This window comes from Astatotilapia calliptera, chromosome 14 (genome assembly GCF_964374335.1).
Source record: "Astatotilapia calliptera chromosome 14, fAstCal68.1, whole genome shotgun sequence".
NCBI classification, from domain to species: Eukaryota; Metazoa; Chordata; class Actinopteri; order Cichliformes; family Cichlidae; genus Astatotilapia; species Astatotilapia calliptera.
Genome location: NC_137435.1, coordinates 22912501 through 22931628, shown reverse-complemented (window position 1 = coordinate 22931628; position 19128 = coordinate 22912501). Strand labels below are relative to the sequence as shown.

The window sequence follows — 19128 nt, the reverse complement described above, 5'->3', positions numbered from 1 at the left end:
TTTACTTACAGTTTACCAAACCACACCAAGTATTAATGTACATTTAAACAATTCTATTAGAACTTTTATATGAAAATTTAAATCTGATGTACAGCATGGCCCATCTCAGAGTCTTTGTCTATTGCTGAGTAACTGAAATTTTGATTAACCAATTCACTTAAAACACAACACTCGGATCTTATGTTGATTAAAAGAAAACCTGCATGTGACATTGCACATGACAATGATCACTTCATATATTTATCTTTCTTTGTGTCTCGTACTCCGGAAACATCAACATCATTTCCACAGGAAGTGGTCTGAAGCAGACTTTTGCATCAGGTCCTTTCTGCTGTCTGTCAAAAGTACATTATCACTGTTTGAAAGATATTTTTTTTAGTCATTTGGTTTCATTTGGGGGTTTTTTCATGACTGCTGCTCAGTTAAAATAATGATTGCGTTAATCTGGCTGCAGTTAATATAAAGAATTTCTTCAAAGAAGTGAAACTGGTGGTCTTGTGGTTTTGTTCCGTGATGCTTGAACAGGTTAATATATCATCGTCAGGGTGCTGCTCACACTGTACAAGATGGTGATGAAGATGCACGTTGCCAGGTGGACTCTCCTTTTTGCCCTGTGCTTCACTTGTGTTTCTTCAAATGGTAAGTTTTTTGTTTTTTTAAGAAATCTTAAAATATAATGTTAAAAATGTAAAGAAATAATAACCAGTTTTAATGTAATGTTTAGAAAATATATGTCTACATAAGTCTGTCAGGTTTTCTTCCAATTCTCTCTTTTTTTTCTTTTTCTTTTCTTTTTGTAAATATTTGACTCTACTGAGTGAAGAGCTCAGAATCTGGCCAATGAAAAGTACACTTAATGTATTTAGACCGTTAAACTATCACTTAACTATCATGTTAGGGTAAAATCTTCTATAAACTATCTTAGAGCAAGCTGGTTAAAACCAGTTGCAAAACTGGGATATGACATTGGATTTTTTTAAAAAAGAGACATCTACAGAGTTAAATTAAATAATAAACTTGGTCTGAATGACCAGTGAGGGATTCCAACCAGACCTCAGTGCGGATGTGGGACAATGTGTTTTTTTCTGACAGTGACACATGGCAACTTGTGTTTATTGCAGAAAAGGTGAACTCTATGTCATGCAAAGGTATTTGCAGAGCAAATTCACAAAATAATAATATTATTAAATATTATTAAAACTATTCTGAAAACAAAACAAGGTAAACTTTCAGCGATCTAAAGTCTACCAGCAACCTCTTTTCTAAAGATGAAGTGATCTTAAGATCACTCATAACACCTGAAGAAAACACAAAGGAAATGTTCAACTTTGGCTTAAACTTAACTAAACTGTTGTTTATCTGCATTTTAAAGAGTATATCTGCTTGATTTTTAACTTTATTTTAACATTTGCATAAAAGATCTTTTTCTCCTTGATATAGTAACACAGGGTCATTTTTTACCTGTTTGTGGGTGGGCCATATAAGATTGTTAATGGTTTTAAAAAGCATGATTAAGGTTATCACTTATACATTATTAGTCTTTGTCACAATCCACATCCTTTAAGGGAGTGACCTAAACTTTCTATTTTGTTTCATTTTTCCCTTTATGATGAAGACTCCTGTGAACATTTAGGAGAAATCGGTGAAGAGCACAGACTGAAGGTTCCACTTGGTTCATCTGTGCTTCTACCATGCAACATTCAAACAAGCAAGTTCAAATGGGTGACGTGGAACTACAGTGGCTCAGGGCAATTGCTCAATCTCTCATCTGAAGGGCACGTTACATTCCTGGACCCCAGAAATGGCCGAGTGAAAGTCTTTCCAAACCAGGGCTCAGAGGGGAACTACTCTATCAGAATTGATGATCTTGAAAAGGCTGACATAGGATTTTACCACTGTATACAGGAGGAGGGAAAATGTGTTCTAGTGGTGCTGGATGAAATAGGTAAGTGGATTTTTACTTGTAGATTTTAAGTTTATTCAATATTAAGCAGCGGCCTGTACTGTTTCTTCTGTCCTTGGATGACAAATGTCAAGACCCAGCACACACGAAAAGGACAAATAAATAAGTTTCTGTTTCCTGTGATATAGATCTTGTTAAACCGCAACTCTTCATGCAGGTACAAAAATCCCATGGCTGGTGATATACATCTGTGCTGGTGTGACTGCTCTATTTCTGCTGGGTACTGGTGGCTACTACACTTACAAAAAATGCAAAGGTGAGAATTGTTCTGTCTGAAATTTAAAGTCAAAGCTGAGTGTTTTAGTGATTGTTTAGGAGGCTCATTGTATATTGAACTCACTTTTTGATTCTGATGTAGATATCCGTAACAACAAAAGCAACAGCAAAGTAGAGAAGAGTACGGTCATTCCCAGTAGTGCAGCTGCTCCGGGTAAGCAACAATTTCAACTCTGTGTCACTCCAGTAATGCTGTTCATTTATAGTTTTACAAAATAATTTGATGTTTTTAATCAATATCATTAGGTAACTGTTAGGTCAATTGTTAACCAACGTACTTTAAAGGTGCTATTTCAACCATTTATTCACTCTTTGACAGTTAATTGCATATTTAATTCATCCCTTTTTTGTTTGTGAAGCTGTCTTCATGTTTAGCAGAACCAAACAGAAGAGCTCTTTCAGTTACTCTGCTAATGTTTCACTGCAGGTCCCAGTGCCCCACCCGTGACAACAATCAACATACCAGTAGGTGTGCATGTACATGTACCACAGGCAGTAAGACCCTACACTCATGATCTTGTTTATGGTGAGTTTACTCATCTTTTTCTTCTCTTCCTCACTATTAAACAAACATTTTGAAGTCATTGTATATCAACTGAAAAATGAAAAAAAAAAGTTCAGTATATAATGTTCTCAAACAATAGAAAATGATGACCAGTTCCCAACCAGTGCTGACCCCACCAGAAGTAATCCACACGGAGCTGTGCAGTATCTGGACAGGACCCAGCCTCAACAGTCTGGTCAAAGCAGCGGTGGAATTTATCCAAATTTGGATCAGTTTCGCTTTGAAAGGGTGGAAAGTCAGAGAACCAAACATAGATTTCATTTAGGTGCTTAGAAAAAGTCAATATGCTTACTGCAGTTTGCATTGTTGGTGACTTCTAAATTGTAATAGTGTGAAGTAACCATCTTCTCTTACCCCATTAGAGCTTTTCAGCAGATTACGGCCACCAAGTTTCAGTCAGCATTATTACGGTAGAATGAGCAATTCTAGTCATCTTTTATTTTTATAATGATGCTATCATCATTTCAGTTCTGTCTGATTTTGACTCATCCATTTTATTTCACAGTAAACCAACATGATCTCCGCAAGCAACACGTCAAGTCGAAGCAGGCGGAGAATCAAAAGAGAGGTAGTTAGTGTTCGCTGAGTTTTCTCCAAATGATCAGAATTATTTGTCACTGTTGGAGAATAAGCACAAAACACTGACTTCTGTTCTTTCCTCACCTGTTTCTTTACCAGCAGGCCGCGAGAAGAAGAAAAACAAAGACAGTGAGTGCTGACTTCATCTGTGGGCATGTTAGAGATGGAATAATACTGTGCACTGAACTGCTCTCCCGATTTTCCACTCTTTCCCTCTCAGACTGTGAATACAAAAACCCGATTTACAACATGAGCACCGAACAGCTCAGCCAGCTGTAGAGAATGAAGGGCACGAATGAAGGAGTTTAAATCTCATTTGAGAATGAGGGCTACGAATTCTTTTCTATTTTACTCCTTTAAGGTGATCCATGTCTTTTGTATTTGTTTGTACTGTAAGTGCGCTGCATTCCACTATTCTCTTGAATGCTGTTAGAATAAAGTTCATCAGTGTCTTCACATATAAACTGATTGCATGATGAATATACTAAAAATGTCTTCTATTGATATGTTTACCACTATGTACAGAGTTGTGTGACTGTAGAGATGTGTGCTGTTTAAACTTACAGATTGTTGTATTGAGCCTGTGTGTATGACATTGAAATAAGACTTTCTAAAAAATAAAAACTGTTTTATTGCCTTTCTATTATTTTAAAGAGAAAAATTCAAGATGTTTTTTCTTAGAAACAAAATCCCCTGCCCCCCCACACACACGCACGCAGTGACTGTAACTTTAACAAGTTGGGGAGAAACCCATCTTGAAAAACTGATAACACCAGAGGGTGACCACACGATGCTCATGTTGTGTGGGCAGACACCTCACTGTCTACTGGCTGCATCAGTTTGCAGATCACTTTCTGATCTGCTGGGTTGCTTTTACCCTCCTGGTGGGAGAGGTGGCAATTAAAGCTAACAACAACCAGCGGCGCCCTCGCACTCAGACTCAGCAACCACGAGTGAAGACCAAGTTTATTCTGGTGACATTTACTTTCTTTTCACTGCCTATTCTGAAATGTGAAACCCTGGCTGTTTCAAACTATTTAGAAACACTGCGAAAATCAAAAAGGCCACTTTGATTTGCTGTGAGGAGTTCATGTCTCTCTATATATCAAAGATTAAATTCACAGATCTTTTTAATGGCCATTTACGTTTACGGTAAGTCATGCGCTGTCAATATATGTACAGGTATGTAGCTTTCAAAGTGCGTGGAGCTTTGAAATGTTTGTTGTGTCTGTGCTTCTATTTCTATTGATTCACACTCAGATGACCACAGCGGATATTACCAAGTCACTGCTATAGCAAAGCAGCGCCACTACTTCCTGCAAGAAAGTAACAGCTTGGTTATCTTAACAGTTGCATCCTGGGGATGTTTTGTGAGAAAGAAAAGTAAGATAAACCCATTGTGTATTCTTCTAAAAGGACTTTTATTTTCAAAACTTTTCTTTAACTCAACACAAATATAACACAAATATAACCATTTTCATTGAAGCACGTGCCAGCAGTGGCAGAGTTGAGTCAGAAAAGTGTTGAGTCTTTGCCTCTAATCTGTGAAAGGAAGATGAAAGGTAATGCACAGAAATATCACAATATATTTTAGTTTCTGTTTATCAAATAATTCAAGCATGTTTTCCACAGAAGTGTCATCAAAGCAGTTTCTCTGCAGCAAAGATGGCTTCAACATTACCATACACAAGCATGCAAGAATGCTCCCTCTGAATCTGGATACAGTCTGGATTCATTCTGGCCAAAATCCCAACTGTAAACCCAAGAAAAGATGAGCTGATGCCATCACTTTCATCTTTCTGTTCAGTGACTGTGGCACTCGGTCTATGGTAACCATCAGCCTTTAGAATATAAATAATGTTATATATTTACAGTGTGAGTTATTGCATGTAAATTAAGTACTGCACAGTGGACGATGACACACTTCACACTTTTTTTTAAAGATAGTTGTCACTCATTCTAGTTTCCTTTTCCTTTTGTCTCACTGTGCAGTGCAGCTTTGCACTAACTCAAATGACTCAACTAGGCATCAGGGTTCAGCAAAAAAAAAGTCAGAGCGCCCACTTAAACTGAGGAGCAAAGGAACAAGAACTGAACTGAGAATTGCCAAAAGTCAAAGTTTCATTCCTATTTTTGTTTTAAAAAATATTTTTTGTATTTGTTAATATGATTAAAATGTGGTGGGTCTTACTCAGACATGTTTATCTGCAGATTTCTCATATAGGTCTTTCTATTCCCATTTTTACCATCCAATAGTAGCTGAGCGTGGCCAGCCCGTGTATGTGGAGCTGTTTGTAGTCAAACGTGAGGACAGGGACTTTGTTCTGCTGCCGGAGGACAGCTGGGCTACACCGACTGAGGACTCAGATGGCCAACAAAGATGGAAACTGCTGCTAGTGACAGCCACAAAACAGTTATGCTGCAAGTTTCCAATACAGAACTAGGATAATCCTCCATTCACAAGTGGTTTGTGGTTAGACTTTTCTCTTTTGTGAAATCCCCAACAGCTGAAAACCTGGTATGTTAAAGAGAATTTGTAGAGAATTTGTATCATTTTATCGCTGAGCTTTGCTACAGTACCTTTTCTCCTACAGGTGCATTTCTACTGAAATGTAGAGATCTCTAAGGGGCCAGGGAGCCTGCAGCCTTGCAGTAGTGGGAAATCGACTTTTAAACTGTTCATCTTTTGTCTTATAAATCTAAAAATAACACTGATCCCACACATTAACATGTAACACTGTGAACAAAAGATTGTTTTTCTTTGTTTTGGGGGAGTGCATAAATCAGGAAGACCTCCTGGATCACTATATGACAATCAAATCAACCAAGAACTGTACAATTTGTAATGGATATTAAATTGTACCTTGGCTCCCAAAAGACGTTTTCCTTATAATATTTGATCACATATTTAATTCTATAATCCTCCAGTCACTGCACAGCTTTATTGTCACTTTGGGTTGTTTGTGTCAGCAGCAGGGCTGGACTGCGACAAAAAATCAGCCTGGGCATTTTGACTAAAAACCAGCGTACTAGGTAATATAGGAAAAGCCATAAAGCCTTTAAATGAACAAAAACGCTTTTGTGACAGTGGTGTACACTGTCCTGTTGGTATATATGTATGATTTCTATATATTTTGCATCAGATGACCACTTTGATTGTAAGATTCTGATAATTATTTATTAAAAGCTAGACATTCTAAATGAGAATAAGAAAGAACTATTTCTTTGTGCCCCCCTTTCCCTGTTAATGCCCTACCTGACCCAAGGCAAACCTTTAGACCCGTCCCAGTACAGTTACCAGCTGTCAGCAACTGTCAGAAACGGTTCGTAACTTCCCTTCAACTCATTCGTCACCTAAAAGGTAAACCTGTTTCTCCATCACCTGTTCAGCTCTCATTCAGTAAGGACATCTCCCGTTTTCATCTTCATATTTCCCTCTCACCAGATATCCAAACCGATATATGCCCTGTATGCCCCATGGTCAGTCCAGCTGTGGTCAACAGGTTGTCTGTTCAGATGCACGCAAGGAGCAGATGCAGATGTTGTGTGAACAGCAGTGTTGTTGTTACGAGTAGTTATGATAAAAGACCAGTAGATGTCGCCCTATGTCAGCTAGCACATTAACATTTTTCAGTGTCGGATATAGATCTGATATAAATATAGATCTACTGCAAACAAATGGCTGTTTATGCAACTACAAAACAGTGTCAGCTTTTGTTCTGTAAATCTGTTTGACTCATTCAAATTGTACTAGAATCGATCTCTAATGAACTACATTCGCTAACAGCTGACGTCATGTGGAAGCAAATGAAAAAGTACAATTTGAAAATATCCATTCAAATTCAATTAAAATTGCAAATCTTCACATTTGTGCATGGGTTTAAACAAACAAGCATGTTTTTTTTTTTATAATGGATCAAGTGCTGCTCATGGAGAGAGAGAGAGTGAGTGAGGGAGGTGGGCAGGAAGTAAAAGTCACAGCAAGATACCAGAGATAACATCTTTCAAAGTACAACAGGAATCGACCTCAAAAATCATAAACATGGATCCCACTCAAGAGCTTCAAATTTAGAATTTAAGGGTTTAAGATGAGACACTTAATCGTATTCACAAGCATTCAAAATCCCTAAACAACAAATGGTAACCAGAACACAAATAAAGCAAGAGTCCAAACTACATACCTCGCATAGCACAAAAAAAAAAAAAAAAAAAAAAAATGAAACGCAAAACCAACATAAAAAAAAAAACGGGGAAAAAAAACAACTTCGAAAAAACTTTAAAAAGTTATGTTGGTTTGACACCATTGATACAGACTCATTAATCAGCCATATCATGCAGAATGATGATGTGTTATTTTAAACAATAGTTTTAATTGTATTGTGCATGGTCAGCGCCAGAGCAGATGGACTGGATGGGTAACTTGCTTGAACAGGGGAAATTAGATTCAGCACACCTAAATAATGCATAAATAAAAACACATTTTATTACCAAATCTACTCAATTTTACTTATAACTGTCAAAGTAGGTCAGTAGAATTCAGCTGATGGGGAAAAGTGACCTTTTTGGACAGCCTGGACCCCTGGAGCCCGTCCATAATGCAGACACTGGTGTAGATTATTATGATAACACTAATTGTTAAGAGCTCCCTCACCTTAAATTTAACACCACACATCGCACACTGAACAAAATGACAAACTGATGGTCTTTTCTGTCCTGCTAGCAAAAAGTAATTTACTGATTAATGTGTTTCTTCTGCTTTTTGTTTTGCAAAAGCAAGCTTGGATATGATGCATAATGAGATCATAACAGGATACACAAGACAAAGTTAAGTTAAAAAAAGAAGTTAAAATCGTCCACTAAAGGCTACACTGCACAACAAGTACGTCTCTGTTTGGCTGTTTTCTCTGTACACACTGCACCAATGAAAAAATACCTTTATTTTGAAAGTTGTGTTTGAATTAGGCCCACCCACCCGTTTTTTTTTTGTCAGTGCCAAATATACTTCCGGATGGACCCTTTAAATAGAACCTGTGGTCTTGCGTGTACCCTGATGCTCAAACAGGTTAATACACCATCACCAGGGTGCTGCTCACATTGTACTACATGCTGAGGAAGATGCACGCAGCTGGGTGGACTTTTGTTTTGTGTCTGTGCTTCAGCTGTGCGTCTTCAATTGGTAAGTGACTCGGTGGAAGTCTAAAAAGTATGAAACTACTCTAATCAATTAAAAAAAATAAAAACAAAATGCGGATTGAAATATTTTGGCTGAATATTTGGACTTCTGACCCAGTGGATGGTTTCAGAAAAATATTTTTAATCAGATTTAAGATATATTAATTAAACTAATCAACTAAAATTCATGAGGTTGATTTTTTTTGCATTTATTATTTATAATTGCATTTATTAAAGGAAATGTGAATTTCATATGCAAAAGTATTTAGAAAGCAAGTCTAACTCACAGTTTACCATCCAACTGATAAAAGGCAATCAAACCTAAATCCAACAGTCACTAAATCTAAAGGAAATACAAAGGAAACTTCTGTGATATGTTTTACTGAAACGTAACCAGAGATCTTTCTTGTAAAATACAATGTTTGTATCTTTAAAATACCTTTAAAATACCTACTACTTCCTTTGACACTTTCTTGTTTAATGCACTGAAACAGACATATGTTTAATTGCACTTTAGGTCTTTAATTACCTAGATATGATTGTTATACTGTTTAAATATGTTTAAAACTTTATTTTTATCACTGTGTAGCTGGGTTGTAAAGATTGTTAGTGTCAAGGTCTGTGCAGGCAGACCATGATGAGTGGAAAGTAATGGACCCAAATGCAGATTAACAAAACGTGGAAATGAAATTGGATTATAACAAAAGTTGCGCCTTTTATTGAGGCCGGAAAACAGAACATGAACCAAACACTTCTGCTTCTTCTTCCCTGTCATAATTATTCACTTTTATTGAAGAAATGAACACGTCATGAGCTCTGAATACCTGCAGTATGGAGGGGTAAGAGGTTGTTCTGTTGGCTCTTTGATCATCTGACTACGAGATGAGTAAACTAAACTTTCTATTTTGTTTCATTTTTCCCTTTATGATGAAGACTCCTGTGAACATTTAGGAGAAATCGGTGAAGAGCACAGACTGAAGGTTCCACTTGGTTCATCTGTGCTTCTACCATGCAACATTCAAACAAGCAAGTTCAAATGGGTGACGTGGAACTACAGTGGCTCAGGGCAATTGCTCAATCTCTCATCTGAAGGGCACGTTACATTTTTTGACCCCAGAAATGGCCGAGTGAAAGCCTTTCCAAACCAGGGCTCAGAGGGGAACTACTCTATCAGAATTGATGATCTTGAAAAGGCTGACATAGGATTTTACCACTGTATACAGGAGGGAAAATGTGTTCGAGTGGTGCTGGATGAAATAGGTAAGTGGATTTTTATTTGTAGATTTTAAATTAATTTAATTTTGAGCTGTAGAGTTTCTTCATTTTGAATAACAAATCTCAAAGCCTGACAGGCAAAAGGACAAATCAATAATCTATTACAATGATGTACTCTGATACATATCTAGTAAAACAGCTGGTCTTCATGCAGGTACACAAAGAATCCCGTGGCTGGTGATTTACATCTCCGCTGGTGTGACTGCTCTATTTGTGGTGGGTGTTGGTGGCCACTATGGCTACCAAAAATGCAAAGGTGAGAACTTGCTGTGTCTGACTGGATTGTCAAGTGATTGTTTTGGAGGGTGGATTGGTCACAGAACCATTGTACCAGACAAAAAAGAATTAAACTGCCAAACTGCAAGATATCCCATGTTTATAGTCCTGTAGAATTTGTATCACAGAGAAAAAATTTATTTTTTTTAAATTAACCTATTTTTAGTTAAAAAAAAAAAAAAAGTTGTTTCAAACCGTAATAAATTAGCTAAGGATTCCAAAATAAATAATCTGTTGTCGGACAGCATAATTCTAAGAGCACTTTTAACACAAACAAATAAAACAATAAATGTCAGACTACTGGAATAACAAATGTGAAATCTAAAATAAAATGTATTGTTTGTTTTCGTACAGGAGAAAACAGGTGAGAGGCCACAGAATCTTCCTTCTATAATTAATCCTCAGAAGAGGGAAAAGAGAAAAAGAAGAGCAAAAATGAAAATACTGAAAAGTTACTAAATTACAAAATTCTATAAATAAAATTATTCATGAACTAACTGCAATTAACGACATCTAAGGTTGCAAAGCCATTTCTAAAGCTTCAGGATTTCAGAGAACCACAGTGAAAGCCATTATCCACAGACGGAGAAAACTTGGAAAAGTGGTGAGCCTTCCCAGGAGTGACCACCTAACAAGAAGACTCCAAGATCACATTGACCTCATCTAGGAAGTGAAAAAGAAAACAGAACATCATCTCATGAACTGCAGGCCTCACTTGTCTCAGTTAATGTCAGAGGTCATGATTCAATAATAAGAGATTTTGCTCCTTATCACAACTGTTTGAAAGTTTTGCTGCTGCCGCACAACCAGTTATTAGGTTTAGGAAGCAATTACTTTTTTCACACAGGGCCAGTTAGGTTTGGATCATTTTTTTCCTTTAATAAATGAAATCATCATTTAACGACTACATTTTATACTTACTCAGGCTACCTTTGTGTGATATTGAAGTGTTTGATCTGAAACAGTTTGACAAACATTCAAAAAGAAAAAGAAATCAAGAAGAGGGAAAAACACTTCTTCACAGCACTGGATGTATATATGCTGATTTATTTTTTATTTTTTTTTTATTTTTGACACAACCCACTGTGGCTTATGGTTCTAATTTTAACTCTTACAGAAACCTGACATTTATGCAGTGTGTGCATCCACGTGTAAATTGCATTGGCTTCTAAAAGAGAAGGTTTGCTTATCTGTTGTTTACTAAAATATAGAAAGTGACAGCAACCACCAAATAAAGCAAGCAAAGAAAAGAAATATGCAAGTTATATATATTTCAAACATATTAACTTTATTTGACACATGATTATACACTCAATATGCATGTTTTTTTTTTGTTTGTTTTTTTACAACAGATTATCCAGAACAAAGTTTACTGGGTTCTGTCAAGATCCTTCAAAAAAGGAAAAATAAGTTTTGTACACACATATTTGCAAACCATCTATCAGTTTTGTAGGGGAAGCTGACATATACCAGAAGAGTTTAATCTGAGACATTCCTTAGCTGCTGCTTTTAACCGTGTTGAATTACCATATTTCTCGCTCCTTTTTCTCATTGCTCTCCTATTACTATGAAATATTTAGAAAAAAGTGAGAACTGTATAAGTCAGCTGGGTACATTAAAGTTACAGGTGATGTTTCTGTGTGTGAGTTTCAGCAGCTTCGTGCAAACCACCAGTTTTTATTTATACACTGTTTTTTACCATAATGAGGACAGTGGTTTCCATTCTCTTGGCCCTGAGGCATTAGTGCTAGCAACAACCACCGTCTGCGACCGAGAGGGCTTCTTACTAGCTGTTGCTGTAAAAAAAACTCTCTGTTAAAGGTGGAGCTGCTAACATGTGACTTAATTTGACACATTTTGCCTTGATTACTATTTATTATTTCTTTTTCTCTGTCAGCTTTTTAGGTCTCTCTTGTTTTGCTTTTGTTGGTCCATTTTTATCAACCACTACCTTCCCAGTGTGCACAGACATGCAGGGAAGGGGAAGTGCTGATTGTTTTAAGAGATTAGATTGGGCAATCCATTGTCAGTAATGAAAATGAACCAATAGTGCTTGTAGGGCCAGTGCGCAGTGGCCCAGAAGCTGACTTGTAGCCCGTATAAGTATATTGACTTATACTAGATGGTATGTGTCATGGCTACTGAACGGACCCACGCGCAGACAGTTCTTTCAAGGAAACAAAAAGGGGATTTATTTACAATAGGGATCACCTTAGTGCAAAATATATGTACAGTGAGTTGGGAGGGGGTCCAGGGCTCCAGGGAGAGAAGGGGGGGGGGGGGGGGAATCCACACACACGCTTCCTCTTCCACTCAGTCACCGCCACCGCTCCTCCGCACACACGCACTCCTCTTCAGCCGCACTCGCCCCAACACTCCACACACTGCCCCACTTGGACAGGTCCGGTGATTCGGTCCAGAATCTACAGACAGAAGGTCAAGGTTAGTTCCACAACATAAAACACGTGTAAGCGATTCTTCTTTGAATATGCCGCGAGCACGAACTCAGGTGGTTCGACGTTCCAGCGGTGAGCTGCTCTGTGCCACTGCCTTAAATAGCAGCTGGGGAAATCAGCCAGATCAGCCGCAGGTGGACACCATCCACAGGGGTGCGTGGGCCAAGAGTGAGAGCCCGTAATGAGCTCCACCCAGGCAGAGAGGAGGAGGAGAGACAAAAAACTAAAACTAACAACAACAAAACCTGTAGCCAGCGTGGGCCAACCAGAGAGACACGGGGACCGTGACAGTATGCCAGATTACCACTCCAGCCATGGGTGTAAAGTTTTAAGTAAATAGTAAATAAAATTTTATTTACCGTATGTAGCACCTTTCTAGACAGAATCAAGTGCAGCACATAAGATAACAATTCATAAAAGGTAAAACAGACAATATAATACAGGCAAAAATTAACCAAAAGCAATTTTAAAAAGGAGAGTTTTGAGTTGTTTTTTTGTTCTTAGTTTTCTTGATTTTGATTTTCATAAATCAAGATCTTCAGTGGACATTTCAGGTTTTTTCTCTGTCGATTTCTCATTGAAGTCATGATTGTGTTGCTTCACCAGCAGTTCCCCTCTGTGATCAATGGAGATTCAGTTAACTAACGGTGGGGTCACTGCTCCCCCCATTCATAGCCTTCTATTAGTGGTCCATGAACAACTCAGCCCAAAAAGGTTTTAATACCATAAGGACCCTCACCCTTGTTACGTGCCACCTCTTTGGTTCCATTACCTTTGAATCATTTGCTCTAATTATCAGCTCCACATTAGCGTCAGAATTTCCACAGAGTTTAAGTGTGGCCAAGAATGTAATTCTTCCTGTCGTGGGATGTTATCATGAGTCACTGGCATCCTACAGTTCAGACAATTCCTTATAAGTGTTGCTGTTAAGTGGGGGGTGGCCTCCAATTTATAATTGTCTTCACACAGTATAGAAGATACTTTAATTCGCTTCTCAGGCAGATTTCACTTTGTTTTTATTTGAGTTGCAGCTCTAGAATTAACAATAGCCACAGAAGTAGCAAAGGAGTTTCATGCCTTCTGATGCAAACACCTGATGGAAATCAGACACCTACATTGATTGTCAGGGGTAGACATTTGTTCTATCACAAGTAAGAGAAATAAGACACTGCAGACCAACTCAGAGAGTTTTAAGAACGTGCGCACGGGTGAATGTCCCTGAGAAGACACACACACCGATTGCAGGCTTGCTTGCTTTATTTATAGGGCAAAGCAGGTTACATAGTACTTCCTCTTCTGTGAGGAGTCGGGAAGAGGTTAGACGTTAGCTCAGCGCTTATCTGACCTCACACCCACACACACACACTCTGAAATAACGAATACAGAAGTATATCATGCTTATCTGACATCTCACACACTGAAGTAAGGAATACATCATGTTCTCTTTAACAATAAGCTTGGTTATGTTGAAATATATGAACACTTGAATATAAGGCACACTTGATTATATTGTATTATGTAAAAAATCTTCTTACATTGATGATCTCGTTGGGCAGCTTTATAAGGAAGCAGCAGTGAATACGTGGGATCATTACCCTAACAGCAGTCACTAAGGGTCATCGCTTCCATAGAAGTTGTGAAGTAGAAGGTTTATGAGTAAAACCAGTTTCTCCCTGTGTGCCGGATTGGGAATTTAAAAGACATCCAGTGGTGAGCTGATGTGGTTGTGATTTCTGGGAGAAGGTTGTCATTGGAGAAGGGAGCCGGAGATCGACAGACGGATTGGTGCTGCACCGCTCCGTCGTGGTGAAGAGGGAGTTGAGTGTAAAAGCGTAGCTCTCAATTTACCGGTTGATCTACGTCCCTACCCTCACCTGGGCTTCTCTGCTTAGGCTGCTGCCCACGCGACCCGGCCCCGGATAAAGCGGAAGAAGATGGATTGATGGTTGCCATTGTCTGAATTAAGTTTTGAGGAGACTGGCCCTTCCTGCTGTTCAGACCATTTTGAAACTGTGTTTCAGTCTTATTCATTTTCATGATGTTCATTCATTTCATTCATTAAAATTGCTTTGATCAACATTTGGCTGTATAGGCAAAGGCATGCTTATGAAAACCCAAGACTGTAACGACAAGCTGACAAACATGTTTTAACAACAACTATGGAAATGCTGTCATTTGGTCCAACATCATCATTACCCGCATTTATAGTTGGCAACCTTATTATCATAACATCCATTGTTATCACTATCATGATTATCATAGGCTTTGTACTGGTTTTTGACATCAAATAGCCACTTTCCTATTTTGCGCAATATCTCTTTATTACTGTGCATTTGAGTTTCAAATGCACATTTGTCAGGGACACTTTTTAACTTGATAGATAAAGTTTATACAAAAGTCACTCTGGCAAAAACTGATTGCAGCTTCCATCTTGTCACAGGAATGTTGTTTGTGGCTCATGATGACTCGTTATCATTCATGCATTTGACATATGTTTCGCATATTATGGGCCAACAAATCATTTACAGCAGTTTAAATACTGGAATTCACTTTCTGGCACAACACCTGTTGTATAGAGATTTTGAAACAGTGTAAAACACATCTTCACAGTGACACCTGCTGGCCAATTTGGCAATCGGCACATCTTTAAAAAAAAATTCCTACACAGATTTACATAAAGTCTGTGTAAAGGTACAGGATGAAAACAAAAACTAGCAAGTCTCTGGGACGATTTTACCAAAGGGACAAAGGGTATCTATATCGCTCTTATAATTTTGAAAAGAGCTTTTCACAAGGTGTTGATTGTTATACTCTTTGTAATGAAGGTTAAGGTGTCAAAAAATAAAAAATTAGGGAGAGCGAGCAGCATGATGGGTTGGGGAGAACACACATCACGTGGGGAACACGGGAACAGAAATGGGAGACACGACATGGACATGATGCGACATGACAGACTCAAATAGGAAACAGGGAGTGACATATATGCAAAAAAACATGGAAACAGAAATATAATTAAACATAGAAGCAAAACTAGGACTAAACTCAATACTAAATGACAGAAAACTAAAACATTAACACAAAGAAATCACAAAACAGCATAAACTCAAAATGCCGGGTCAGCTGACCCAGAACAATGACATAAGAAGAGAAACTTTTTGACAGATCCACCTCATGTTGTGTAGCCTTCTGAATTTTATACTTATTGGGCTACATGCTTGTTTATTACATATATAGTACACAGAATCAACATTCACATTTTTTAACTGAAGTGTTTAATTATTTGAGCTAAAGTCAATAAGAAAGTTACAAACTTTCCATATATGAAACGTGTATAGCCTACTTGCTGCATTTATTGTATTTTAACCATACATATCGTTAGCTTCATAGCATAATTGCCTAAGTCATTTGACTAAGTCAATGACTTAGGCACTTATGCTATGAAGCTAACGATATCACATAACACTTAACACCTGGATTTGTAAAGAAATGCCTCTGATTTTGCCACCCCATCTGTTTCCCATGCCACTCTAAGCCTCGGGTACGCACAGAATGTTTTTGTTCGTTGTGTGGTTGAACTTAGCGCGGTTCAAAGCTTCGTTTCTATTGGTCACTTGGGTCGCTATTGCGCGGCGCAAGCATTAAAAAAGAATGGGTTTCGGAGCGCAGCGCTGCGCATGCCGCGTCCCACGTGAAAGGGCCTTAAGAAGAAATCTGAAGTAAGGAGGCGGTCCAAACCCAAACTTCGTAGCTTTGTTGTCTAAAGACGTACCATCACCAGCGGGATGATTTTATATAACGAGACGCAGATGAAGATGCACGCTGGAAGGTGGATCTTTCTTTTCGCCCTGTGGGTCGTCTGTGTGTCTTCAAATGGTAAGTGCTTCTGTGAAAAGTGTAAAAAAAAAAAAAAGGTCTAATCAGTAAACGTTTTTGATCAAAACACGCTTTTTAAAGTTCTTTTGATTGACTAAATTCAGAAATCTGTTGATGAAAGTTACTCTTAATGTATTTACATCGTTAAACTATCAACTAACATTCATGAGACATTTCATAACGCATTAAATTCTCTACCATTTGATTAAAAAAAAACTCAGAGCAGAACTCTCAGACCATAGCTTTCATTGAAATAAAGCACATAACATAAACTCAGTGAGAATTTTCCACCCGCTTCAGATGTTGTCACTGATAACATTCGAAGCGGATGAATTTCCAGGATTTTTGCAACCTGTTTATCTTGCGTCTTCCGCAGTTTTGCTTTCAAACATGTCTAAACGTGAATAGAATGTGAACAGACAAAATAAATAGAAACTTTTTTGTCCAATGTTGTGTGATCTTGTTTATTGTAGGAGGAAGTTTGCACTCTGAAGTATGAAGAAGCATTTAGAAAGCGAACTCAAAATCGTGACTATAGTCATGATATCCTGGAGAATCAAACCGAAATCTTACAGATTAGTCACGAAGCTTGAAGAAAATACAGGAGAAACTTTTATCACTGCTCATACCAAACTAATAATAATACAAATATTTTCTCTGCATTTTTAAATATCCGTACTATCTTTCAAGATTATTTTTTAATATTGAGCAATACAGAGAAATAAGATTTATATTTAATAGATTCACATCCTTTAATGCTTACTTGAAGAAATAAAGTCTGGAGATCTACTGTAAGGAGGAGAAATAGGTTCTTCTGCTTGCTCTTTATTCATATGAATATGAAACGGGTAATCTGAACTTATTCTCATATTTAATTTTCCCTTTCAGATGAAGAATCATGTGAAGATTTAGGAGAATTTTGCAGCATGAGCAGACTGAGCATTTCACTTGGCTCATCTGTGTTCCTACACTCAAAAAACAGATTCAGGTCCTCCTTTCAAAGAACACATGCAAATTATGTTAGTTGTTCACAAATGCAATTAAAAAATACCAAATTAATTTGATTTTCTTTGTGTAAACCTAAAATTATTCAAAACCAGCAGAGGCTGATTCTGAACACAAAATGAATGAGTTTGTTGGGGCACTGGGGGTAGGAGGAGTACATTTTTGCACTTAAGTATTTGTAAAGTCAAAGAAATAAATTCAAGCCCCTCTTTAAGCTTAAACATTATTTTTAATCTCATTCAACGCAAATGTAGCACTCCAGCGTTACTGCAATTATTATTCGTGTGGTGAACCTAAATTATTTTCTCTCAAAGCAGTCTTTGTCACAAGAACACAAAGTTATTGAGTTACACAACGGTCCGCCTTCTTTGAAAATTTTGCGCTCTTTCAGGATCACCTAAATGAATGCAGCTGCTCTTCGCCTCTCTGTACTTTTTGGATAAAACTACACCTTCAGGTAAGGTAACATATTATTTTTTCATATATCCAATTGTGTATTTCTTTATCAGCTAAATCTATGTAGCAATGCTATTTATCATAGAAGCTTGTAACAGTTGTTTTTTGAACTTTTGGTGGTGCTACCATTCTCTTCTCTGCTTGAATACTATTTTTTTTTTGACAATATAGCCAGGTCTTTTCAAAAGTGCCTTGTTTTAGAGGAGAAATTGTGTAGCTGCCAACTTTTAAGTCGGAGCGTGTGCTAGCTTATTAGCAGCTAGCCATTGTGCTCAATGAAAGATGATGTCCTATAGCTAACTTCTTTCTTACTGTTTTCTTTTTATAATCTAAAAATATGGTATTCTGTGTTTATTATTATATGCCATTTTCTAGCAGAAAGTATCGTTTTGAGATGTCTTTAAAAGCACTACATAGTTTACTGAGGGTGCTACCAAAAGCGAACCATGTGGCCGGAAGAGTAACTGCAGGCAGCACAATGCGCACTCCCATGACGTTCAAACCTATTTATTATTATAAAAGATTTCGGCTACGTCCACACTTACACAGGTATTTTTGAAAACGGAGATTTTCCGTTTTCGTTTTAAAAAATAATCCCGTCCACAGGTAAACGCAAAAATGAAGGAAAACGCTGCTAGGAACATGCCAAAGCAACAGGTGGCGATATATTCCTAAACTCAGCTAAAAACAGTTTAGGTCTTGACAAACTTCACTGATGGTTCAAATGTTTAGCAACTTTCAGTGTGTTAATTCAGCAGTCTGTATTTAAACTTCTAGTTTACTATATTTATGTATGTTTTATTTGCAGAGTTCCTGCAGATCACTACAAAACCCCTGCAGGCGAAGTTCTTGGCTCAGCTGGACAATTTAACAGACAAGCTGATGCAAATTTTTCAGGGGAGCAAAGGAGCAAAGGGCCAAAAGATCAAGGATATCATGGCGATCAGTAGTTTGGTTGGTACTAATGATAAACCCATCAATTAAATGCAATCAATCAATTCCATTTTTTTCACCCTTTTTTTCCCACCCTTGCATTAGTATGATGACATCGACATAAAGAGGGAGCATACTCTTAAAAGCCTGGTGATCTACTTTAATGAAGATCCAGACCTACTGTTCAAGGAGTATCTGGTACGCTTATCACACTTTCTTTTCTAGATTCAATTTGAGTTAGGTTCATCGCACACAAAATCCTCATATATTCAAAAGAGACAATATAATTGTGAAATATG

General features: G+C 37.6%; 4 protein-coding genes across 4 annotated transcripts in view; all 4 read left to right on the top strand.

Moving 5' to 3' along the window:
- The first annotated feature begins 307 nt into the window (after nucleotides 1-307).
- On the top strand, nucleotides 308-4044 carry LOC113036536 (uncharacterized). The gene is made up of 10 exons (XM_080288989.1): nucleotides 308-639; nucleotides 1616-1945; nucleotides 2121-2219; nucleotides 2322-2393; nucleotides 2667-2765; nucleotides 2884-3069; nucleotides 3167-3214; nucleotides 3310-3372; nucleotides 3483-3512; nucleotides 3604-4044. Exons 1-10 carry the CDS (start codon nucleotides 567-569, stop codon nucleotides 3660-3662), a joined length of 1059 nt encoding a protein of 352 aa, XP_080145115.1. The 5' UTR covers nucleotides 308-566; the 3' UTR covers nucleotides 3663-4044.
- A 4341-nt stretch (nucleotides 4045-8385) lies between these two features.
- On the top strand, nucleotides 8386-11360 carry LOC145419960 (uncharacterized). The gene is made up of 4 exons (XM_080288513.1): nucleotides 8386-8559; nucleotides 9489-9815; nucleotides 9985-10086; nucleotides 10461-11360. The coding sequence occupies exons 1-4, from the start codon at nucleotides 8487-8489 to the stop codon at nucleotides 10472-10474; spliced, it is 516 nt and encodes a 171-aa protein (XP_080144639.1). The 5' UTR covers nucleotides 8386-8486; the 3' UTR covers nucleotides 10475-11360.
- A 4833-nt stretch (nucleotides 11361-16193) lies between these two features.
- The window catches only part of LOC145419959 (uncharacterized), a 7095-nt gene continuing 4160 nt past the window's right edge, over nucleotides 16194-19128 (top strand). Inside the window, exons 1-2 of the mRNA XM_080288512.1 lie at nucleotides 16194-16435; nucleotides 17324-17404. Of these exons, the coding sequence (XP_080144638.1) occupies nucleotides 16345-16435; nucleotides 17324-17404 (172 nt within the window). The 5' untranslated portion in view covers nucleotides 16194-16344. The remainder of the gene's footprint in view (nucleotides 16436-17323; nucleotides 17405-19128) is intronic.
- The window catches only part of LOC145420164 (uncharacterized), a 2692-nt gene continuing 1409 nt past the window's right edge, over nucleotides 17846-19128 (top strand). The window contains exons 1-3 of the mRNA XM_080289075.1: nucleotides 17846-17897; nucleotides 18705-18850; nucleotides 18935-19027. Coding sequence (XP_080145201.1) covers nucleotides 17846-17897; nucleotides 18705-18850; nucleotides 18935-19027 — 291 coding nt within the window. The remainder of the gene's footprint in view (nucleotides 17898-18704; nucleotides 18851-18934; nucleotides 19028-19128) is intronic.

Excerpts from the sequence above, each read along its gene's own strand:
- LOC113036536 (XM_080288989.1), top strand. The coding sequence starts at position 567 with ATGGTGATGAAGATGCACGTTGCCAGGTGGACTCTCCTTTTTGCCCTG. Across the intron at positions 640-1,615 it reads CACTTGTGTTTCTTCAAATG|ACTCCTGTGAACATTTAGGA; the intron begins GTAAGTTTTTTG and ends TTTATGATGAAG. Across the intron at positions 3,513-3,603 it reads GAAGAAGAAAAACAAAGACA|ACTGTGAATACAAAAACCCG; the intron begins GTGAGTGCTGAC and ends TTTCCCTCTCAG.
- LOC145419960 (XM_080288513.1), top strand. The coding sequence starts at position 8,487 with ATGCTGAGGAAGATGCACGCAGCTGGGTGGACTTTTGTTTTGTGTCTG. Across the intron at positions 8,560-9,488 it reads CAGCTGTGCGTCTTCAATTG|ACTCCTGTGAACATTTAGGA; the intron begins GTAAGTGACTCG and ends TTTATGATGAAG. Across the intron at positions 9,816-9,984 it reads AGTGGTGCTGGATGAAATAG|GTACACAAAGAATCCCGTGG; the intron begins GTAAGTGGATTT and ends GTCTTCATGCAG.